Source organism: Ursus maritimus, unplaced genomic scaffold (assembly GCF_017311325.1).
Source record: "Ursus maritimus isolate PB19 unplaced genomic scaffold, ASM1731132v1 scaffold_5, whole genome shotgun sequence".
In the NCBI taxonomy this organism is placed as follows: domain Eukaryota; kingdom Metazoa; phylum Chordata; class Mammalia; order Carnivora; family Ursidae; genus Ursus; species Ursus maritimus.
In genome coordinates, this window is record NW_024426663.1 from 35,161,971 (window position 1) to 35,187,655 (window position 25,685).

General features: G+C 37.7%; 1 protein-coding gene across 1 annotated transcript; it reads right to left on the minus strand.

Annotated features, from left to right (window-relative positions):
- On the minus strand, positions 1-24,147 carry CENPH (centromere protein H). Its single transcript, XM_008691338.2, has 9 exons — positions 23,878-24,147; positions 16,522-16,577; positions 9,516-9,564; positions 9,054-9,128; positions 7,126-7,182; positions 4,813-4,876; positions 4,418-4,469; positions 2,575-2,738; positions 1-249 (listed from the first exon to the last, which is right to left on the minus strand). Exons 1-9 carry the CDS (start codon positions 24,009-24,011, stop codon positions 157-159), a joined length of 744 nt encoding a protein of 247 aa, XP_008689560.1. The 5' UTR covers positions 24,012-24,147; the 3' UTR covers positions 1-156.
- Positions 24,148-25,685: the final 1,538 nt, after the last annotated feature.

Below are 25,685 nucleotides of genomic sequence, written 5' to 3' on the forward strand. Positions count from 1 at the left end.
GAGAATGCCACTTTAATTAACATATTTGAAAGAACAAATTCCATGTTACAGTGTTAAGCTACAAAAACGTTGCAATATTAGTTCCAAAAACACTAAATAAAAATTTTACTTGATATATCATAGATTTAAACAAAAAATAACGAAACAGAATTCTTATTAGATCATGGCGAGATTCTTCTCAAGCTGTAGAACAGTTTCCTTAAAGGCGGAATCCTCTGCCCAATTGGCTTTACTTCCTAAAATGAGGTTCTGTAATAAAAAAAGGAAAAAAATTTTACATTAAAGTTACAGTACGTTTAAAAATTTAACAAGATTTTTAAAAATCAAAATGCTTTTTTAAAAAAGATTTTATTTATTTATTTGAGAAAGAAAGCAAGAGAGAGAGAGAGAGGGCAAGTACAAGTAAGGGGGAGGAACAGAGGGAGAGGGAGATGCAGGCTCCCCACTGAGCAGGGAGTCCTGTGTAGGGTGGACTCAATCCCAGGACCCCAGGATCATGACCTGAGCTAAAGGCAGACGCTTAACTGACTGAGCCACCCAGGTGCCCCCCTCTTTCACTAATCTTATCAAATATTTACCAAACTAGGTATGGGCATCTACTCTATAAAAAATACATTCTTTGGATGCCTGGGTGGCTCAGCCAGTTAGGGGTCGGACTCTTCGTTTTGGCTCAGGTCCTGATCTCACAGTATTGAGATCAAGCCCTCCCCTGCTCCACCTTCTCAGGGAAGAGTTTGCTGCTTCTCTCCCCCTCCCCCTCTACCCCTCCTCCTACTTATGCATGCTCATTCACTCTCTCTCTCTTAAATGAATGAATGAATGAATAAATAAATAAAATCTACCCCCAAAAAAGAAAAAATACATTCTTGTATCCTCATTTCCACTTTCAGTTAGGGTTCAGCTTTGATCCCCATAATGCTATGGAATATTTACAATGTTTACAACAATTTTTTTGGCTTCATCAGTTTTTGGAGACACCTTTTACCTATTAGGGATGTTTGCAATGGTATTCTAGATTAAAGGAAAAAGACTGTAGCTGTGGTTCAGTCATTTTGCACTTCTACAGTGAAAAACAGTTTAAGCATAAACTGTGATCCCTTATTTTTTTAAAAAGAAAAACTATGGCTCAATGATACCAAGTTACTAATGCAAATTCTGTTCAAAGAGATTTCAGAATTTAAGCGTTATATTGTTATGTATAAAAATATTTAAAAATTTGGCCTACACAGGGTACATTCTTGCTATAGGGCTGGTGCATATAAATCCAATTAAAAATTTACAAAGGCAAAGGGAAGTAAGCATTCAAACATGACTGAACCCATTAGGGGCAGGAACTTCTAATGCAGCCAAAGCTATGTTCTGCTTAACAAAGCAATGATTTCATTAAATCAAAATTAACACTAAGAGGATATGAATAAAAGCTAAGAAAGACAAAATAATAGAAGTCTCAAAGCAGTAGGAAGGAACGTGTGCCAAAGAAAATTAGTAGGATCCTGTACTTATGATGCAATCCTCCACTGGAGGTTAGTCTAAGGGACTTCCTTACTGCTAACAGAGTAACAACCGCTGCTACTAAAAGGTAGGATTAAGACCTGATGAAGAGGGGCGCCTGGGTGGTTGAGCGTCTGATTCTTGGTTTTGTCTCAGGTCATGATCTCAGCATCATGAGATTGAGCCCATGATGGCTCTGTGCTCAGTGTGGAGTCTGCTTGAGATTCTTTCCCCCTACTTCTCCCTCCCGGCTGCCTGCATTCTCTGTCTCTTCAATCAATCAATCAATCAATCAATCTTAAAAAGAGACCCGAGGAATAATTTCTTATGGTCAGATATAAGAACTCATATTCTACAAGGATAAGCTTTACATATAATAAATATTTGCTTTACATATAGTGGGCAGTTTTAACTGTGTATCTTCCTAATTGAAATCTGGTAATTTAAGTATTTCATCTCAACAGTTGGAGACATTTTATAATTCAAAAGAGTAAAGAAAAAAAAAAAAAGGAAAAAAAAAAAAAGAGTAATGAAAACCCTCCAGAATAAAGGAACATATAAAATTTAAGAGATAATATGCTAATAACTACCAACATTTATTGAGAATCTACTTGGACCAGACATTATGCTAAACAGATTAACAGGAATTATCTTCTTTAGGTTTTATAACCTCTCTTTCTAAACAAGGAAATTGACGTTTAGAAAACTTAAATAATTTCCTCAAGGTTTGCAAGTATTAAGTTGCAGTATGGATAGTAATTCTACATCCCCATCACCCCCATCCATGTTCTTCCCCACCTCCCAAGTTTAAGTTCTAATGCTTTCCACCATTATACTTGTCTGTCTTCACAAGGCTGCTAAAATCAGTCCACTTATAAATGCCTAAGATCTAACCATAATGAAGAGTCAAAGCCTTAAACATTAAACAGACATAAATTCCAAATATATGTAAACAGACTAATATTTAGTATTGAATTCATGATTTTTTTCAGGATCAAAGACTAACAAAGCAAATCTGAAAGTAACAGAACCAATCATTTTTTAAAAAGTTCTTTACCTATACTTTCCTTATATAAATGTTACCTGGAACACATGTTGAATAACTGTAGTAATTTGTATCTCCATCTGCAGGTTTTGTTGTATGGACTTTATCTTGTCTGAATTCTCCATATCGACCAAATCATCTTTCTGTTTGTTCTTTTCAGTCTGTATTTCTAAAAGCTTACTCTCTGAAGCTTGTTTTAATTCTATTAGGTTACAAAAAAAAATACTATATTTAACAACTCCTACAAACAAGAATCTGGAAAAACTGTGAAGCAGAACAGTTCCTGACTATCAGTTAAGAGAAAATATTTCATAAGCATCATTTTAAGTTGCAGTTCTATTTTGATCTGAAAATGACTTTCTTTGTGAAAAATACCAGTATTTTAACTTTATCCTTAGCAATCTTCATGAAATGTTCAGGGTATGTACATATGATAATGACAGCTGTCTACTTATGTTTGAAGTGACATCATGTTAAAGAGGACTTAGTCAGAGTTGCTAAAAGAAAAGTAGAAGATATATGTAAGGAAATACCTTTTCCTCCTTTATTTACAAAAATGACATATCAACAAGATAAATTTTCAATGAAGAGATTCTCTTCTCCAGGGATAAACACATCATCAACCATTTCCTATAGTTCCTGAAATGTTTTAAGAATTAAACTCTTTGAAAACATAAATGGGTGTGTCCCAGGAGCTTGGTTCCTTGATATTAATGGATCAAAAATAGGTTGGAATGCGATGGAAAAACATTAAACATCCGAAGGGTGATTAGATCAGATGACCAGAACTACTTCTGACCCTGAGATTACTTACAAACAGGCAAATCTGTGTAGTATGTTAAAATAATAAATCATGCCTATACTATTAAATGAAAAAGGCAGTTTACAACATAGAATAAAATGAAGCCAATTTTATTAGATAAGAAATAAGCACTGAAGGGGCCCCTGGGAGGCTCAGTCAGGTAAGGCTCTGACTCAATTTCTCAGGGTCCTGAGATCAAACCCTATGCGTGGCTCTGGACTCAGCATGGAGTCTGCTTGAGATTCTCTCCCACCCTCTTCCTCTGCCCCTTCCCCTGCTTGTGCTGTCTCCTTCTTCCCCTCAAATAAATAAAATAAAATCTTTAAAAAAAAAAAAAAAGGAGGCGCCTGGGTGGCTCAGTCGGTTAGACAGTTGCCTTTGGCTCAGGTTATGAACCTGGAGTCCCCGGATCGAACCCCACATTGGGCTCCCTGCTCAGTGAAGAGCCTGTTTCTCCCTCTGCCCCTCACACCCTTGTACTCTCTCTCGCGTGCACTCTCTCTCAAATAAATAAAACAAAAATCTTAAAAGAATAAAAGCACCAAAGAGTGATTATCGCAATAGTAAATTTAAAAATTTTACTTTCCCTAAGTATACTTTTCTGTTTCCAAATTCTACCAAAAATGTGTATTACTTAAAAAAAATCAATAATTTCAATGCAAAAAGCTACTTCATGTTCATTAAGTTAAAAAGCTATAGAATATGTATCAAATGATAACTTAAAATCATGTATATATAAATATGTTTATAGGGATATGGAATAATTACTTGAATGATATATGCCTAACTGTGGTCACACAGGAAGGAGGTATGGCTTTCACATTGTACTTTTCTGTGTCAGTTGATTTTTTTCTCCCTGAGAATGTATTAATTTAGTGATTTAAAGTTCTAAAACAACAAAAATTAATCAAGTGAAATACATTTTACATACTACTTTTAAAAATGCCAAGTGCAAAATTTTAAGAAAATCTGAAAATTAATAAATTTCTCAATGGCTGAGATAACTGGTCTTATAAATATCCACAGTAAGTGAAAATGTTTTCTACAAAAAACAAAAACAAAATAACTGTTCCACGTACGTAACCTCTTCTTTCTAACATCAAGCAGTTTTTCCTCCAAATCCCAAGATTCCTGTTATTAAAAATAAAAAGATTAAGGCATATTACCTCAGAACAAACCAATAACACTTACTCCACTGAATTTTATCTATTAGCCCATGTTTTCCAAACCTCCAGTTTTCAATCCCTTTATTTCCATACCAAAAAAGAAAAAGGATAGTAGCTTAAATTTTAAGTAAATAATTAGTCACAATAGTCAGAAACAACTGAGTTATGAGAAAAAGAAAACTTAAGAACAGTGAATTCCAATCATACCAGTAACCTTTGGATAATCCCATATAACCATACACAATACAGTTGCCAGTAAAAAGTTACTGAAATCATGAGTATATATAAGCAGCCCAATGTGCAGTTACCTGGTGTGATTTCATTATTAATTTGTTTAGCTTTAATACATGTTTCATGTTATCCATGAGGACACTGAAAAGGAATAAAAAAATGATTCATTAACCTTGAATTAAAAATAATAAATATCATTAATGAATAAATCAATTACTATGTATTTCCTTTTATGAAATTTACTTATACTTCAATAGAAAGTTATCTTTTAACAAAATAAAACTGGAAACGTTTGATGTAAACTAAATTTCTGTTTAAAATTAGAGATGCAGGGGCACCTGGGTGGAGCAGTCAGTTAAGTGTTGTACTTGGTTTCAGCTCAGGTATGATCTCAGGGTCGGGAGATTGAGCCCTATGCCGTGCTCTGCACTCAGCACAGTCTGCTTAAGATTCTCTCTCCCTCTGTGCCTCCCCACTGCACTTGTGCTCTCTCTCTCTCAAATAAATAAAAAAATTTTTAAATTAGATGCAAAATATAAATTTAAAAAATTAGAGATGCATTTCCCTAGAAAAATTTGTAATCATAGACAATAAAAAATATGAAATTTAAGCATGTAGGAACATTTCTAAAAATCTATTTTGGAGAAAAAGCCCTAATAACATGCTAATAAGTTGCTTTTTAAAAAAATAAACTTTATTTTTGAGACCAGTTTTAGGTTCATAGCAAAATTGAATGGAAGGTAAACCCACACACATGGCCTCCTCAACTATCAACATCCCCCATCAGAAAGGTCCATTCATCAAAATGATGAATCTACATTTAACATATCATTATCATCCAAAGCCCATAATTTATATTAGGGTTCACTCCTGGTGGTGTACATTCTATGGGTTTGACAAATGTATAGACATGTATTCACCATTATATAGCATCATAGAGAATAGTTTCAATGAATATTCAAGCTGCTTCTTACCTTCATGTCTTCAACAAATATTTCTGAGTACCTACTACATGCTAAGACCTGTTCAGGCACCAGGAATATAAAGCAAAGTAAAACACCAAGAGGAAAGAATCTGCTGAAAGAGAAAAATGAAACCACAACTATAGTATGGTTTCATTACAACCAGTTATGAAAGAGTTGTGCACAGAGTAGAACAAGGGAAACTCTTGAATCTTAAAGGACATGAAGTAATTACCTAGATTATCTAGTTTGCAATAGCTAGAGCCAAAGAGTATAAAATAAGCCTGGTTCTTATACTTCCAAGTGCCACAATCCTTTGGGAGGATGTTTAATGTGGATCATCACATGACCCCCTACATGCCCATTTGGACTCAGAGATTGAGTCAATAGGTTTGGGAAGGGACCAACAATGTGATCACTGTGATAATACTAATTATTCTGATATCAACCAGGCATGAGAAACACTGCATGCAGAAGGAGTTTGCTGAGGAGGCTGAAAATGTGAATCTTTGCATAGATCTGGGAAAGCTAAACTCATTTTCTACTAGTTACAGCTATACTGGTTTGTAAACTTTAGAACTTGCTAAAGGCACTACCTCAGCCCATTTGGTCTTTCTGTCCTCTCTGGGGGTCAATTTGTCCTGTACTTCTCTAACTCAAGAATGTTTAAGGCTCACCTTTTATGGAGGAGCAATCGTTAGAGGGCCCAAATTCGTACTTTAGGATTTATATAATCCTGGAGTTAAATGGAATATGGGGAGAGTACATGATCAGTCTGAACTAAGACACCCAGAGAGGGGAAGTGCCCAGATACATCTTAACACATTTCTGGTGCTAATGGTAGGGGATATTTTATCACAGGATTTTTTAGAGCTTTGAGAGATATGAGCATAGGTAAGTTCCCTGAGGCCAGACACAAAGGACCAGATTATAGAAAACCTTGACCGCCAAAGTTTTAATTTTATATTCCTTGGCAAAGAGCTTAACATATACAAGCTCATTTCTGCCGGTGAAAAATGAGGCATAAACTTCCTGTCTCATTCCTATCTCAATAACCAATTCCCGGGTTACTGGATAAATGAGATAGCTCTATCTCTGTTTTTCAGTAAATACAGAACAAAAGTAAACTTTCGAAATCTTCCTTCAAAGTTTTCAGGCTGTCTGGCTAAAAATCTCCTTCAAAGTTTTCAGGCTGTCTGGCTAAAAAATCTCCATTGTTGCAATCCAGACAAAATGTCAGTAGGACTGTAAAAATTATAATGCCCACAAAAATTCTGTCACTTTCCTTATTTCCCAGATAAAGGTGGTTTGGCACTGACAGCTAATTAACAAAAATTCAGAAAACTAAAGTCATTATGCAGATCTCCCTTCTTACTCTCAGCCTTAACGAATTCAGAAAAAAAGAAAATAGAAAAAAAACAAACATACCTAGTCTTGGGGTTAGTTTTCTCTAGGTTTTTTTTCAGTGCAGTTGAAAGTTGCATCCTACGGCGCAAGGAAAAAAGCTGGCATTATAAAACATGGATAACATTTGTGGCACATTTAAAAGAAAAAACGTATATATACAACTTAAAGATTGATTTTTCTTTAAATGTAACCTAAACCATAAGTAGGTTTATAAACACTATTGTATGGGAAATACTTTGATAAATAAGTCACAGAAATGGAAAATAAAAAGATAGAAAGGGCTGCTCCACGTGGTTGCAGCTGAAGGACCGATGAGACCTGAAATCAGCCTGGGCTTTGCTCTCCAAGCCATCCACTCTGGTGCAGGGCCAGGATGAAGCATTAAGGCACTACAGAGATCAGCAAAGGCCTGACATGGAGCTGGGGAATACAAAGCCATACCTGAACATACACTTAAAATACACGTACATATAAACAAACTGCATAAATTACTTTTAAATCCAAGTAGCTAATAAGTAATAATGAAAAGGCAATCAATTTAGCAATATTAAAGTCATTTCTTCCTTTCCATCACACAAAAAAATTCAATTCATTAAAATGAGATATTTTAATAGCTCTCAAGTCATCTTAAAAAATATTTAAGGGGGGGGCGCCTGGGTAGCGCAGTCGTTAAGGCGTCTGCCTTTGGCTCAGGGCGTGATCCCGGCGTTCCGGGATCGAGTCCCACATCGGGCTCCTCCGCTGGGAGCCTGCTTCTTCCTCTCTCACTCCCCTGCTGTGTTCCCGCTCTCGCTGGCTGTCTCTCTGTCACATAAATAAATAAAATCTTAAAAAAAAAAAAAAAAAAAAATATTTAAGGGGGCGCCTGGGTGGCACAGCAGTTAAGCGTCTGCCTTCGGCTCAGGGCGTGATCCCTGCGTTATGGGATCGATCCCCGCGTTATGGGATCGAGCCCCGCATCAGACTCCTCCGCTATGAGCCTGCTTCTTCCTCTCCCACTCCCCCTGCTTGTGTTCCCTCTCTCGCTGGCTGTCTCTATCTCTGTCGAATAAATAAATAAAATCTAAAAAATATACATATCTATTATTTAGGGCACTTGGCTGGCTCAGTCCGTGTAGCATGCAACATTGATCTCAGAGTCATGAGTTCAAACCCCATGTAGGGCAAAGAGCTTACTTAAAATGAATTAATAAAAAGTACATATAATCTATGTACCAAGCCAGCTTATGAGAATATGGAAAAATGTTCACTATTAGAAGCAATTAAGAGGATTTTAACTACTTTTCAATTAAATGTATAAGAAATTCATCTGGGAAGGCCAGAAACGCAAGGAAATAATTTTAAAAGTCATTCACTTAATTGAGATTACTAATTCAGATCACAGGTCTATAAGAGATCACGTTTGTCTTATTAACAACTGTATACCAACACCTACAAAGCTTAAGACATAGTAACCATTCAAATATTTGTTCAATGAATTTTAAAATACAGATATAAAACCTATATTAAAAATATATTTAGGGGCACCTGGCTGGCTCAGTCAATAGAGCATGAAACTCCTGATCTTGGGATTGTGAGTTCAAGCCCCATGTTGGTGTTTTACTTAAAAATAAAATCTTTAAAAAATATATCTATATATATTTAAACTTGATGACAATTCTTTTACTTGATTAATAGTTACTGTCGTAATCGAATCCATGTAATCCTTTGAAACACTGGATTTAAGCTCACCCTTCTATTTCTTTGATATTTGCTTATTAAGTCAATCTTACGTAACTACTTCAAATGAAGGTATTAATGAATGATGTAACTTTTCTCTCAGGGCTCAAAATTTGTGTAACCGTTATCTAATGGTATCACGTGATTAATCAATTAGACTAATTAAAGTATTCCCTCCACCACAAATCACACCCATTTTGCATTCAGTTCACAAAGAATGTAATAATTACCTGTCTAATGCAAGCTTTTTCATTTCAAAAGCAATTTTCACCTCTTCAATTTCATTTTCCAGGTCTTCAATTTTACTATCAAAGTATAAACAAAAAAATTTCAGCTATATCAAAAAAACTCATTGAACATCAAAAAATATATAAAGTAAACCTTTGAAAAAAGTAAAATGATCCTATGTAGATAAAATTATTCTACAGGTTCCCCACACTGATGCATTTGTAGACTTGGTAAACAGATGCCTCTGAGAGACTCAACTAATTATCTCGTGAACGGGAATGCCAAAAGTGCTAATGTGACCACTCAGGTACATGTTAAGTCCATCTCCCATATCAAATATTCTTAGTACACGCATGAAAAATTACTTGGAAAAATAAAGAAAAGGAAAAAGCAAGATAGTGGTGTAAGATGTGTAATAATATCAAATCTTAGTAAAAAACGCAAAATTTAAAAATATGACATACGCTTCAATTTGCTTATCTTGCATGATTTGTTCTGGAGTTTTTTCTTCATCTGCAAATAAAAAATTTTTTGAAGTTAGTAACAGTTTAGAAGAGTGCGGTCCTTGGAGGTCCCTTAAAAAGTTAAAAATTGAGCTACCCTATGATCCAGCCATTGCACTACTGGGTGTTTACCCCAAAGATACAGACGTAGTGAAGAGAAGGGCCATATGCACCCCAATGTTCATAGCAGCAATGTCCACAATAGCTAAATCGTGGAAGGAGCCGAGATGCCCTTCAACAGATGACTGGATTAAGAAGTTGTGGTCCATATATACAATGGAATATTACTCAGCTATCAGAAAGAACGAGGTCTCAACATTTGCTACAACATGGACGGCACTGGAGGAGATAATGCTAAGTGAAATAAGTCAAGCAGAGAAAGACAATTATATGATTTCTCTCATCTATGGAACATAAGAACTAGGATGATCGGTAGGGGAAGAAAGGGATAAAGAAAGGGGGGGGTAATCAGAAGGGGGAATGAAACATGAGAGACTATGGACTATGAGAAACAAACTGAGGGCCTCAGGGAGGGGAGGGGTGGGGGAATGGGATAGACCGGTGATGGGTAGTAAGGAGGGCACGTGACTGGGTGACTGGACAACTAATGAATCATCGAGCCTTACATCAGAAACCAGGGATGTACTGTATGGTGACTAACATAATATAATAAAAAAATCATTAAAAAAAAAAAAAGATAAAAAAAAAAAAAGAAGAGTGCAGTCCAACAGAAATATAATGTAAGCAATAAATGTAAACCAAAAATTTAATTTTTAATTTTTAGTTTTCATATTATAAAGCAAGTGAAAATATTTCAGTGTAACTTATTTTAACCCAATAGGTCTAAAATATTATCATTTCAACATATAATTAATCTAAAATTACTAAATAAATATTTTACAATCTTTTCTTCTGTATTTTGCATTTATAGTCCCTCTCAAGGACTAACCACATTTCAAGTGTTCAATTGTCATATGGAGCTAGTTGCTACCATACTGGACAGAACAGCTTGAGAATAATGGAAAATAAAAAAGGATTAAAATATTAACAAGAGCAATGTCAAAAAGATCACCCATATGCCTATATGTTAGAAAAAAACAATCAGGGGTGTCTCGGGGGCTCAGTCCATTAAGCGTCTGTCTTCAGCTCAGATCATGATCCCAGGGTCCTGGGATCAAGTTCCACATAGGGCTCCCTGCTCAGTGAGGAGTCTGTTTCTCCCTCTGGGCTCCCCCACTCATGCGCTCGAGCTCTCTCTCTCTCGCAAAAATAAATTAAAAAAAAAGAAAAAAGAAAAAAACAATTGGAAATTAAAAAGTAAAATTACAAAATACAATTTCTTTCAAAAACATGAAATATTTCAGGATAAATTTAACAAGATATGCATATGACCTCTACACTGAATACATTCAAATACTGAAAAGATCTATCATGTATAGGTATTACAAGAATCAATATGGCTATTACAACAATTTCCCCCATATTGATCTATAGATCCCAACTGAATCCCAATCAAAATTCTCAGACCCTTTTTTTTTTCTGTAGAAATTAACAGGCTGATTTTAAAATGCATATAAAAGCCCAAAGGACCTAGAACAGTCAAAACAATTCTGATAAAGTACAAAACTGCAAGACTTACAGGAGTTGATATGAAGATTTACTATAAAGCTACAGTAATCAAGATAGTGTGGCACTATTATAAGCATAGACAAATACCTCAAGGGAAGAGAGCAAAAAGCCCAGAAATAGACCCACACATATACAATGGAGAAAGGAAAGTTACAAATACAGAGTGCAAGAAAAATTAGATTTCCATAGGGGGAAAAATGAACCTTGATCCTTAGCTCACACCATACACAAAAACTAACTCAAAAAGGATCACAGAAATGAATGTTAAACCTAAAACCCTAAACCTTGTAGAACAAAACAAAGGAGAAAATCTTTGTGACCTTGGAGCGGTCACAGATTTCTTAGAGAGGACTTAAAATCACATACCACAAAAGAAAAAAAAAATTGATAAAAATCAGTTCATCAAATGAATGCCTTCGGTTCCTCAAAAGACAGTTAAAAAACAAAGGCAAGTTGGGCACCTGGCTGGCCCAGTCAGTGCAGCATGAGATTCTTGATATCAGGGTGGTGACTTCGAGCCCCATGCTGCATGTAGAGATTACTTAAAAATAGAAAGATCTTAAAAAAAAAAAAAAAAGGCAAGCAAAAAACTGGGAGAAAATACCTGCTGAACATATAAGTAGATACACAGATACCTACATATCTATACATAGATAGATACCTACATCTATCTATCTATCTATCTATCTATCTATCTATCTATCTATCTATATCTGTAACTACATATAGATATCTGAAAAAAATAACTATATATATAAACAAAGAACTCAAATTCTCTAAGACTAACAATCCAATTAAAAAATAGGCAAAGATTTTAACACTTCATTAAAGTATATTTACAGATCTCCTTCATAAATGTAGATATATTAATTGCCAATAAGCACATGAAAAGATACTCAACATCATTAGTTACCAGGGAAATGTAAACTAAAAACCACATGAGATACCACTACATACTTACTAGAATAGCTAAAATTTAATAAGGGTGACAGTATCAAATTTTAAAGAACATGGCGAGTAAATGGAAATCTCATGCTTCTAGGAAGAACGTACCATAATGGTGTAACCATTTTACTTTTTTTTTAAGATTATTTATTCATTTATTTATTTGAGAGAGAGAGGGAGAGACAGAGAAAGAATGTGCACAAACAGGGGGGAGGAGCAGAGGGAGAGGCAGAAGCAGATGCCCTGCTGAGCAGGGAGCCCGACGTGGGCCTCGATCCCAGGACTTTGAGATCATGACCTGAGCCCAAGGTAGACGCTTAACCAACTGAGCCACCCAGGCGCCCCAGTGTAAACATTTTAGATGTCTGGGCAGTTTCTTAAAAAGTTAAACATATAGGGGTACCTGGATGGCTCAGTCGGTTGGGCGTCCGACTGTTGATTTCAACTCAGGTCTTGATCTCAGGGTCGTGAGTTCAAGTCCTGTTCTGGGCTCCACACTGGGCATATTAAAAAGAAAAAATGTTAAACGTATCATTACCACATGAGCACACAATCTCACTTTTAGGTATTTAACCAAGAGAAATGAAAAGAAGTGTACAGAAAAAGACACAAAGAAATGACAAATGTCCACTGCAGCTTTATTCATAATGGGCAAAAACTGCAAACAATTCAAATGGCCATCAACAGGTGAATGGATAAACAAAATGTGGTATAGCCATCGTGAAATATACTCTACAATAAAAGAGAAAAAATTACTCAAACAAACAACATGGATGAATCATAAAATTATGCTGTGCAAAAGCAGCCAGACATACTGGGAGTGACTACTAACAGGTACTAGGTTTCTCTTTAGGGTGATGGAAATGTTCTGGAATTGGAAATTGGTGATGATTACACAATACTGTGAATATACTAAAACCTACTTAACTGTACATTTTAAAATGAATTTTATATGAATTAAATCTCCATTAAAAGAAAGTTGTCAGATACACACAAATACATATATAATGCTGTTTACATCAAATTCTAGAACAGTGCTGTCCAAGAGAAATTTGGTAGAAATTTTCAATATCTCTGCTGTCCAAACGGCTAGTCACTAGACACATGTGGCTACTGAGCATTTGATATGTAACTAGTGCAACTAAAGAACTGAATTTTAAATTTAATTTTAATTAATTTAACTTTAAGGCCACATGTAGCTAATGGCTACGACACTGGACAGCCCAACTCTAGAAGGCAAATCTGTAAAAACAGATTACAATGGTGCGTGCTGGGGTAAGTGCAGGGACTGTGAAGTAGAATAGGGGAGGTATAACAGACGTATTCTATGTCTTGATTGTGGTGGTTGTTACACTGATACATACATTTGTCAAAACTCAACAAATTGTACTCTGAAAAGGGATGCACTTACTATTTAAAAAAAAATCCATCAAGCAATAAAGTAACATATTCTTTTAATGGTAAAATAATTGATTTTAGATAAATATCTTTTTTCAAAGACTACAACCTCATTTCATGCCCTAAAGCAGTAATCTCCTTTAGTTGTAGAAACTCTACAGCGTGCACTATTAAGCCTACTCAAGTTTTCAGATGTCACAATCCCTTAAAAGAGGAATTATATATAGTCGGAAAACAAGGACTCTATAAGGTGGACTATTTCATAACACTTGGATTTTACTCTCATGTCACCTTCTCAAAGACACCATCTTTGATCACAGTATCTGAAGTAGCCCCTCCTTATCACACCATTATTTCCTTCATCACACTTCCCGTACTTCACAGTTATCTTGCAATGCTTCTTTCCTTACCCGTTTTGCTACATAGAAATTAAGCTCCACCAGGGCAAATTCCACCTCCTTCAACACTATGTCTCCATGCCTAGTTACATGTCCCTAGTGGGGACATACTGAATACTTAAAAATGATTTGAATGAATGCAGGAAAATGTAGAGGTAATTTCTCAAAGGTCCAAATTCTGAATAGCTTTCCCCCAACATCCTGTCCTCTAAGAAGATACATTATCCTTTTTTATTATGTAGGCTCTCATGCCAGCAAAAGAATTTAGCCATATCCTACGTCCCATCTATGAGGTAAACATCACTAGTTTAATATAAGGAGCATGGGCTTGAAACAAAGAGATCATTTATTCCACCAGGAGAAGGACGGTGACCTGCCATTCATTTTTTTAAATTTTAATTTATTTATTTGAGAGAAGAGAGAGAGAACACAACCAGGAGGAGGGGCAAAGGGAGAAGGAGAAGCAGGCTCCCCGCTGAGCAGAGAGCCTGATGTGGGGCTCGATCCTAGCAACCTGGGATCATGACCTGAGCCGAAGGCAGAGGCTCAACCGACTGAGCCACCCAGGTGCCCCTATACTGATCATTTTTGATGGAAGCGTTATTGATATAATGGACGGTCATGGCTTTGGAGGCAAGAAGACCTGGTTCATATCCCAGTTTCACAAATTACTAGTTATACTAAGCAGAAAAGAGGCCAGGCGGCTCATATCATAGTCCTATTTTTTTGTTGTTCTTGTTTTGCGTAAGACTTTAGAAAGCCTGGAATATCAGATGGGCAACACATGGGAACTGCCTTTGGATCTACAGCCTTATAAAAGAATCTGAGCAGAGTCTGAAAAGTTCCTAAGTTAAACATGTATTCAGGTGAAGTGACTAAGTCATCTATGTGGCCCCTCAGGTTTTCCACAATTCTTGATTCAACGTGAAGTATTGTTTAGTTTTATTCTTTTTTTTTTTTTTTAAAGATTTTATTTATTTATTTGACAGAGAGAGAGAGACAGCCAGCGAGAGAGGGAACATAAGCAGGGGGAGTGGGAGAGGAAGAAGCAGGCTTCCAGTGGAGCAGGGAGCCTGATGCGGGGCTCGATCCCAGGACCCTGGGATCACGCCCTGGGCCAAAGGCAGATGCTTAAAGACTGAGCCACCCAGGCGCTCCTTGGTTTTATTCTTTAAGCCTATTTCACAGAGAAAGAAAGACTCACCAAAACCTATCTTTGAGACCCAAAGACTTACAAATTAGGTTGCAATAATGGTTATTACTTTAGGAGAGCTAAACCATTATTTTAGTACTCTCTTGCTCCTGAAGACTTCTAGATTTTAAAAGATAAATTTACAGGGGTGCCCGGGTGGCTCAGTTAGTTAAGCAACTGCCTTTGGCTCAGGTCATGATCCCGGAGTCCCAGGATTGAGTCCCACATCGGGCTCCCCGCTCCGTGGGGAGTCTGCTTCTCCCTCTGACCCTCTCCCCTCTCATGCTCTCTCTCTCAAATAAATAAATAAAATCTTAAAAAAAAAAAAAAGATATTTACAGTTTTTCAGGGGAGACTGGGTGGCTAAGTCTGTTAAGCGTCTGCTTTCGGCTCAGGTTATGATCCCGGGGTCCTGGACTGAGCCCTGCATCGGGCTCCTTGATCAGTGGGGTGTCTGCTTGTCCCTCTCCCTCTATCCCTCCACCTCCCCCTGCTTGTGCTTTCTCTGTCTCTCTCTCTCTCTCAAATAATTTTTTTTGAAGATTTTTTATTTACTTATCTGAGAGAGAGAGGGAGTGAGAGAGAGCATGAGCTGGGGGAGTGGCAAAGGGAGAGGCAGAGGCACACTCCCCACTGAGCAAGGAGCCCGACTTGGGGCTCAATTCCAGGTCTGGGATCATGACCCAAGCTTAAGGCAGATGCTTAACCGACTGAGGCACCCAGCCATCCCAAATCTTTTTTTTTTTTTTTTAAGATTTTATTTATTTATTTGAGAGAGAGAGACAGAGATAGTGAGAGATAGCACAAGTGGGGAGGAGAGGGAGAAGGAGACTCCCACTGATCAGGGAGCCTGATGCAGGGCTCAATCCCAGCATTCTGGGATCATGACGTGAGCCGAAGGCAGACCTTTAACCAACTGAGTCACCCAGGTGACCCTCAAAAAAATAAAATCTTTTAAGAAAATGTAAATTTTTTCAGTGTTTAAAATCGAAATTATCATTCATATCTGTAAGCTAATCTCCCTTCTGCCTCTCCTTCCTATCTTCCAGTGTTTCTTGAAGTATAGATTTTAGGTCACTTGCTTAACAATCATCTGATCCACTAATTTAATCTCCAAGCTGTTTATGATCAAGTCCTATGATTCCTTCCCACAGAAATTTCCCAATTCTCTGATCAACAGAATTTAACTGTCTTGCATTCTTAGTTTGTTTTTTTGTTTTGTTTTGTTTTAATCTATTTCCTGAATTCCTAACAAGTTCCTGAGGGACAGGGCAATCGTGTTTTTTGCCTTTTTATATAGTATAGTACCACATTATGCTGACACTCCCATTCCCTATTTTCTTTTCTCTAGAATATTGTTCATCACCAAGCTCACAAAATCTTATTTGAAAATAAAAATACTTACTTGCATCAACCATTGATTTATATTCCAAGAGTTGTTGTTTTGTCTGTGCTCTCAGCCTGAAAGCATAAAGAGAAGAGAAAGTCATATATATATGTATATATATATACACACACACACACACACACACACACACACACAAATATACTTTTTTTTTAAATTAAGTAAACTCTACCCACAACATGGGGCCCAAACTCAAAACCCTGAGATCAAGAGTTGCATGCTCTACTGACTGAGCCAGCCAGGTATCCCAGAAAGTCATATATTTATAGAGGTTTTACTCATTACTACATTATAAACCAACTCACATTTTTCAGAAGTTTATGCAATAAAACGAGTGTAAGTAAACTCAGCAATAAGTCTTCTAGTTTGGCCTGAATGATTTAAAGTGTGTGTAAAGAGACTTCCAGTTGAAGATGGGGTTGTAGGAAAAACTATGTCCTCCTCCACCAAACACACGAAATTACATCTATTGATTGAACAATTCCTCCTAAAAAACTAAGGGCTGACTGAACAGCTACTGAATAAACAAAGATAGAAGAAAAAGAGAACAGGAAGAGAGATGGGAGGAGACATGCCACAGTTTAAAAGATTAACTGGCATTTACAGCCACAGCTCCAGTCAGCCAGCTAAAGTCACCAACCACACACAGTCTGCACAGGGGACACCATACCAAGATCACCCCTTCAAGTTTAGGAGAAGCTCAATGTTTACCTTCTATAGAAACAAACAAAAACTCAAGCAAAATGGGCGAGACAGAGGAATATGCTCCAAAAGAAAGAACAAGGAAAAAAAAAAAAAAAGAAAAAGAACTAAATGAAATAGAAATAAATAATAAGCCTGAAAAGGAATTTAAAGTAATGCTCGTAAAGATACTCACTGGGCTGGAGAAAAGAGCGGAAGAACTCAGTGAGACCTTCAATAACAAGACAGAAAATATTAAAAGAAACCAATCAGAGTTGAAGAATGCAATAACTGAAAAAAAAAAAAAACCATACTGCAGGAAACCAAGAGTGTATTAAAGGATCAGAAGAATATATCAGTGATCTGGAAGAGAGGGTAATGGAAAGCATACAAGCAGAAGAGCACAAAGAGAAAAATGGTTCAAAAATACAAATAGATTAAGAAATCTTTTGGACAATATCAAGAAAACATTTACATTATTGGGATTCCAGGAGAAGAACAGAAAAGTGTAGAAAAGTTATGTGAAGAAATAACTGAAAACTTTCCTAAACTAGGGAAGAAAACAGATATCCAAGTCCAAGAATCACAGAGAGTTCCAAACCAGATGAACCCAAGGAGTTCCGGGCCATGGCACATAAAAATTAAAATGTCAAATGTTAAAAATAAAATAAAGATAAATTTTGAAAGCAGCAAGAGAAAAACAAAAAGTACCTACAAGGGAAAACATGAAGCTACCAGCTCATTTTTCAGGAGAAAATTTGCAGGCCAGAAAGAAGTGGCATGATATATTCAAAGTGCTGAAAGGAAAAAACTACAACCAAGTACCTGCAAGGTATTCAGATTTGAGGAGAGATAATTTCTTAGACAAACAAAAGATAAAGAAGTTATCACCACTAAACCAGTGTTATAAAAAATGCTAAAGGGACTTCTTTAAGTGGAAAAGAAATGACCAAATAAGACATAAGAAAATGATGAATAAAAAGTTGTAAAATATAACAACATAAAAATAAACTATGGAGAAGTCAGTAAAAAGGGAAGAGAAGGGGAAAAAGAGAGACTTTTTTCTTTTACTGTTTTTGTTTTGCTTTTTTTAGAATGTGTTTGAACTTAGGTGACCAAAGAAGTAATATGGACTGCTATTTATCTGGATGTTATATATGAACCTCATGGTAACCACAAACGGAAAACCTATGAGAAATATGCAAAAAATAGAGAGAACGAAGTCAAAGAAAACACTATATTCACCGATCACAAAGAGAGCAAGAGAAGAAGAGAGCAAGAAAGGTGTTTTGTAGAAGAACTACAAACACAACCAGAAAATAAATTTTAAAAATGGCAGTAAGTACACACTTATCAATAATTACTTTAAATGTAAATGGCCTAAATGCTCCTATCAAAAGACACAGAATAGCAGAATGGATAAAAAACAAGACCCATCTATATGCTGCCTATGAGAGACTCATTTCAGACATAAAGACCCACACAGACTGAAAGTGAAGGGATGGAAAAACGTCCCACCATGAAAATGGAAGCCCCCACCCACCCAAAAAAAGCCTAGGTAGCAATAATTTTATCAGACAAAAGAGACTTTAAAGACCATAACAAGAGACAAAGAAGGGCATTACATAATGAGAAAGTAATCAATCCAACAAGAGAATATAACAATTGTAAATATCTACACACCCAATACTGGAGCACTTAAGTACATAAAGCCACTGTTAACAGACGAAACAAGAGAAACTGATGGCAATATAATAATAGTAGGGGGACTTTAACAATACACTTACATCGATGGATAGATCATCCACACAGATAATCAACAAGGAAACAATGTTTTTGAATGACACATTGGACTAGATGGACATAACAACATACACAGAACATTCCAACCAAAAACAGTAGAATAAACATCCATTTTCAAGCGCACGTGGAACATACTCCATAATAGATCTAACCTTACACCTAAAAGGAACTACAAAAAGAAGAACAAAATGCAAGGTGAATAGAAGAAAGGAAATAATACAGATCAGAGTAGAAATAAATAACATATGGACTGAAAAAAGAAAGAAAAAAAAGGAAAAAATATCAATGAAACCAAGAACTGGTTCTTTGAGAAGATACACAAAATTGATAAACCCTGAGCCAGACTCATCAAGAAAAAAAGAGAAAGGACCCAAATAAATAAAATCAGAAGTGAGAGGAGTAACAACTGACACCACAGAAATACAAAGGATTATAGGCGCATGCTATGAAAAATTATATGCCAACAAACTGGACAGCCTAAAAGAAATAGCTAATTCCTTGAAACACACAATCTTACAAAACTGAACCAGAAAGAAAAAAGTCTTAATAAACCAATTACGATAAGAAAATTGAATTGGTGATCCAAAAACTACCAAAAAGAGCTGCCTGGGTTGTGAGTCGGTTAAGTGTCCAACTCTTGGTTCCAGCTCCAGTGGAGCTGGACATTTTGGATCTCAGGGTTGTGAGGTCAACCCCGATGTCAGGCTCTGCGCTCAGTGTGGAGCCAGCATGAGATTCTCTCTCCCTCTCGCTGTGCATCTGCCCCTCCCACTCATGCTCTCTCTTGTTCTCAAATAAATAAATCTTTAAAAATAAATAAATAAATAAATAAATCTCAAAAATGCCAGGACTAACTGGATTCACAGATGAATTCTGCCAAACATTTAAAGAAAAGTTAATACCTACTCTCAAAGTATTCCAATTAAAAAAAAAAAAAAAAACAGAAGAAAAAGGAAAACTTCCAAATATTCTATGAGGCCAGCATTACCCAGATACCAAAACCAGACAAAGACACAACAAAAAAAGAAAATTACAGGCCAATATATACCTTGTGAACATAGATGCAAAAATCCTCAACAAAATATCAGCAAACCACATACAACAACACATTAAAAAAATCATTCACCATGATCGGACGGGATTTATTCTGGGGCTGCAAGGGTAGTTCAATATTCGCTAATCAATCAACATCATACATCACATCTGTAAAACAAAGGACGAAAATCATGCAATCATCTCAACAGCAGCAAAAAAAGCATTTAACAAGATTCAACATTCATTCACAATAAAAACTCTCTTAATTAATTGAGAGAGAGAAAGAGAGGGGCTCCTGGGTGGCTCATTCATTAAGTGTCTGCCTTCGGCTCAGAACGTGATCCCAGGGTCCTGGGATCGAGCCCCACATCAGGCTCCTCTGCTGGGAACCTGCTTCTTCCTCTCCCACTTCCCTGCCTGTGTTCCTCTCTCGCTGGCTGTCTCTCTGTCAAATAAATAAATAAAATCTTAAAAAAAAAAAAAAAAAGAGAGAGAGAGAGAAAGAACAAGCACGAGCTGGAGGGGCAGATGGAGGGAGAGAGAATCTCAAGCCGACTCGGCACTCAGTGTGGAGCCTGACAGAAGGCTCAAAATCATGACCCTGACATCATGACCTGAGCCTTAAAGCAAGAGCTTGATGCTTAACCAACTGAGCCACCCAAGCACCCCCACCCTCACCACTTTTATTCAATATAGTACTGAAAGTCCTTTCCACAGCAATCAGACAAGAAAAAGAAATAAGAGGCATCCATATTGGTAGGGAAGTTAAACTGTCACTATCTGCAGACAGCATGATACTATACAGAGAAAATCCTGAAGACTCAATCAAAAAACGTACTGGAATAATTGAATTCACCAAAGTGTCAGTATACAAAATTAATACACAGAAGTCAGTAACATTTCCATATACTAACAAAAAAGTCACAGAAAGAGAAATTTTGAAAACAACACCATTTACAACTGCACCAAAAAGAATAAAATACCTAGGAATAAACTTGACCAAAGAGTTGAAAAATCTGTACTCTGAAAACTGTAAGACACTGATGGAAGAAACTGAAGATGACACAAACAAATGGAAAGATATTCCATGTTCATGTATTAAAAAAGTATTGCCAAAATGTCCATATTACCCGAAGCAATTTACAGTTTCAAAACAATTCCTACCAAAATACCAACACTATTTTCCACTAAACTACAACAATCATACTAATATTTGAATTGGGGGGGGTGGGTGCCTGGGTGGCTCAGTTAGTTAAGCATCTGCCTTTGGCTCAGATCATGATCCCAGGGTCCTGGCATGGAGCCCTGCATTGGGCTCCCTACTCAGTGGAGAGTCTGCTTCTCCCTCTCCCTGTCTCCCACCTCCCCTCCTCACTTGTACTCTCTCATGCTCTAATAAATAAATACAATTTTATAAAATAAAATAAAATAAAATAAAATTTTTATGGAACCACAGAAGATCCCAAATAGCCAAAGCAATCCTGAGAATGAAGAATGAACCTGGAACTATCACGTTTCCATATTTCAAGATATACTACAAAGCTGTAGAGATCAAAACAGTATGGTACTGGCACAAAAAGAGACATATGGATTTTATTAAAAATTTTTTATTTACTTATTTGAGAGAGAGAGAGTGCACAAGCAGGAGGAGCAGCAGAGGGAGAGGAAAAAGCAGGCTCCTCACTGAGCAGGGAGCCTGATGTGGGGTTCGAAACCAGGACCCTGGGATCATGACCTCAGACGAAGACAGATGCTTAACTGACTGAGCCACGCAGGTGCCCCCAAACTTTTTAAGTTGTACACCTGAAACTAATGTAACATTGTGTCAACTATGCTCAAATCTTATGGGGCGCCTGGCTAGCTCAGTTCCCTGACTAGCTCAGTTCCGGTTCTGAGTTGGAGCCTCACATTGGGTGTAGAAATTGCTTAAAAATAAAATCTTTTTAAATAAAGGGAAGCTTCAGAGGAAGATGCAAAATGTACTCCAGTGGAAAAATAGCAACTATGAGGAAAAGTTAAAATTCTGATTTCTAAATTTAATATGCCACACTCAAGAAATATGGGCTACACAAAGAAGAAACACATCAAAATGGTGAAAACTGCAAACATTGTTAACAAATTTAACAACAGTTTGTAACATTCCTAGGATAGATAGAAAAATAACAAATATACTAATTCTTGGATAGATAATTCACATAGTTTCTTAGTTGTCCTAGGATTGTACTTAACTGAAAATCATACGTAAGTAGAAAAGCTATGGGTAAAACACTAATTATTAAGTTATTCTTTTTTTTTTTTTAAGATTTTATTTATTTATTTGACAGAGATAGAGACAGCCAGCGAGAGAGGGAACACAAGCAGGGGAAGTGGGAGAGGAAGAAGCAGGCTCATAGCGGAGGAGCCTGATGTGGGGCTCCATCCCATAACGCCGGGATCACGCCCTGAGCCAAAGGCAGACACTTAACCGCTGTGCCACCCAGGTGCCCCTAATTATTAAGTTATTCTTACAAGATGTTGTACATTTACATGGTAGTTTCATAATTCTGAAACTGCTCTGAGATTTTGAGACCTATATCAGTAGCTAAAGTGACATTAGAAAGATTTTTAAACCTCCATGGTTTAAGTTTCTTAAAATTCCTTGAAATTCCAAAAGAAAAGAATTTCTTACAGGTTAAGAAGTTGGGCTAGCGTTTTAAAACACACTGTAAGGGATCGCCTAGGTGACGCAGTCGTTAAGCGTCTGCCTTCGGCTCCGGGCTTGATCCCAGCATTCTGGGATCAAGCGCCACATCAGGCTCCTCTGCTGGGAGCCTGCTTCTTCCTCTCCCACTCCCCCTGCTTGTATTCCCTCTCTCGCTGGCTGTCTCTCTGTCAAATAAATAAATAAATAAAATATTTAAAACACACACACACACTGTAAGAACAGTTCCCTTTTAGCTGAGATAAAAAAGGTAATCCTATATCTTTAATATTTTAGAAGTTTATGTTGTAGGTAGGAGGGAATTTTTAAAGTGACACTGTGCGGCTTATTAGCCAAGACCTTTCAAAGTAATGGTAAAGCTACAATAGTTAGAATTCTTTGGGGAGGGAGAAAAAAATCCCCTATAGGATAGTTTTTGTTGTTATTTTTTCTCCTATAAAGGGACCAAACAAGTATTTTAGGCTTTCTGAGTCATACGGTCTCTAGTGTAGCTACTCAACTCAGACCCGATAGCGGGAAAGTGTGTTCCAATAAACCTTTCCTTAACGGCCTGAAATTTGAACTTCGTATAATTTTCACGTGTTATTAAATATTCCTCCACGAATTAGCTTTGTCCCAACCACTTAAAGACAGAAAAACTATTCTTAGCCTGAGGGGCCATATCAAAAGCCACACCAGGCTCAGTGGAAAAGTATAAACATCACCCGCTTGGTAGGAAATATAACAAATGAAGCTTCTGGATTGAAAGGGTCGTAACCATAACACAAAGAGGCAGGACTTTTTTTTATGTAGATGCACCTCACAACCCGTTTGAATACCGGGGCCGCAGGGCATGAGTGGATGAGAAAAGGGGGGTAAATTACAGCTCGGAAGGCCCGAAGGGCCCGAAGCACAGTGCTATGAACACCTGCCTCCAAGTATCACATTTAACCCCCACTGCAACTCTACTAGGGTGTAACCCTCCTCTTTTTCGAAGATGAAGCAAGAGGCTTAAGAAGCTTAACTGAATGACGCAGTTACGCAGCCATTAAGCGACCAAACCAGAATTCGAAGGCTTCGGGACCCTGACAGCGAAGGGCGGGGCTCTCGGCCACAACGCCCGCTTGGATCCGGCTACGCCGGCCGGAGGGAACAACCTGAGCAGCAGGGTCAAGCGGTCCTCTGGAGGCGCTTCCTGGGCGCCAGCGACCTGTGATGGCCCGCCTTCCCCGCCTCCCGCTCCGGAGTCCGCAGGCTCGGTGGCCGCTTGCTTTCCGGGTTGCTTCTCCATTCAGACTGCCGCGAAGAATCTCCCGTGACCGAAAGATGCAGCCTCAGGACCCGACTTTCCCGCCACTAAACTGACGCCGGGAAAGGGCCAGAGAACGGCCGCGCTTCGTCCCGCCCCTTCCGCCCTACAGCCCCACCCCTTCCGTCCCGTTCTCTGGTTGCCGTGGTTACTCCTGGTCCCTCCTATCCTGGCGATGAGTATGAGACCGCTGGTAGGAGACAGTTGAACTTTAAGCGTCAGCTTAGTCGAGTGCTGGGTTAGGGGTTCGGCTACAGCCGTTTCGGACACACACCGGCTCCCGGGAACAGCCTGGAACCCTGGAAGGGAAAACCCCGACACATGTGGTCATTCATCCTTGGCACTGGGACCGGGGAATCTTTGGGACAGCGGTGTTTTTGGCCCATCTCGGCACTCCGTTAACCTTCGCAGCTTTGGAAAATGGGTGTGCCCGGCAGGCTAAGAAAGGAATACAATGGAGCGTTGTTTTGTTTAAGTAGACTTTGGGTCAGAGCTTATAACGTCCAGACACCCCTCGTTTGACGAAGTTCAGGGATACCTGAAGCCCCTACGAGGCAAGTCCAGACTTGGCAGCGTGAAATTTCACTATCAGTAAGATTCGCACTCATAACAGAGTTCTGTGCCCCGAAGTGTTAGCTTGTCGACCTATTAGGTTACAGTTAAGCTTTTCAGTTGGGCCGTGAGCGGGTAATGGAGAAATTGCAGGACATGTAAATAAATCCCTGATTGTAGTCTTTCGTTAAGGGCTGTCGCTCCAGCTCTGTAGCAAGAGCACAGGAATGCAGACCTCTTTGAACAAGAGAGCAGAGCATTCCCCTACAATAACGTTTCCCTTGAGTTATACTTGGTCACACAGTTCGCGCTCTCCTTTCTTCTTCATTATCAATGTAACAGCTCCCGGTATAATTTCGATTCAAAACGCACGGATGTTCGCCACTCCTACCCTCATACTCTCATGGTTTCCTTTATTTTTTATTTTACACAAAAGCGCAATGTTAACTGTTAAGTTTACCCTGGATGTCTTCCAATATCTCACATCAATCTCATCCTTTTAAGCAGTTGCCTATTTGGTGTTCCAGACCAAATCTGGGACAAAGACAATACAGCAGTTCATCTCAGCAGGAATCAGAATCATGGGAAGGACTAATTAAAACCGACTGCTAGGTGGGTGGGAGGATGGGTGAAATTGGTGAAGGGGATTAAGAACACACTTAATATAATGAGCACAGAATAATGTAGAGAACCGTTGGATCACTATGTTGTACACCCGAAACTAATGTAACACTGTATGTTAATTTTATTGGAATTTAAAATATATTTTTTTAAATTGCCAGGAGCCTCTCCCAAGTTTTGATTCTGATTTTCATTTCTAACAAATGCCCAGGTGATGTTCATGATGCTGGATGGGGATGACACTTTGAGAACCACTGTGGTAATGGATTATAACTGATTAAAAAAAAATTCCAGAGTAAAACAAAAAGGGAATATGTACATGTGGAGCTATTCTTTAGAGAATGTCCAATAATATAGAAGGGATAATACAGTTGGGTAACTACCATCATGTGACTCCCAGTGAGGTAATGATGCAGGACAACTATTGTATATGGGAAACAAATTAATTTTTATTGGAACCTGGATTGGAAAAAATTTGTAAAA

Bases quoted from the DNA above. Each gene is read 5' to 3' on its own strand.
- CENPH (XM_008691338.2), bottom strand. From the start codon at position 24,011: ATGGAGAAGCAACCCGGAAAGCAAGCGGCCACCGAGCCTGCGGACTCC. The intron at 9,129-9,515 runs GTATGTCATATT...ATACTTTGATAG, and splicing joins CAAGATAAGCAAATTGAAGC to TAAAATTGAAGACCTGGAAA. The intron at 250-2,574 runs GTAACATTTATA...TTTTTATTACAG, and splicing joins TTATTCAACATGTGTTCCAG to AACCTCATTTTAGGAAGTAA.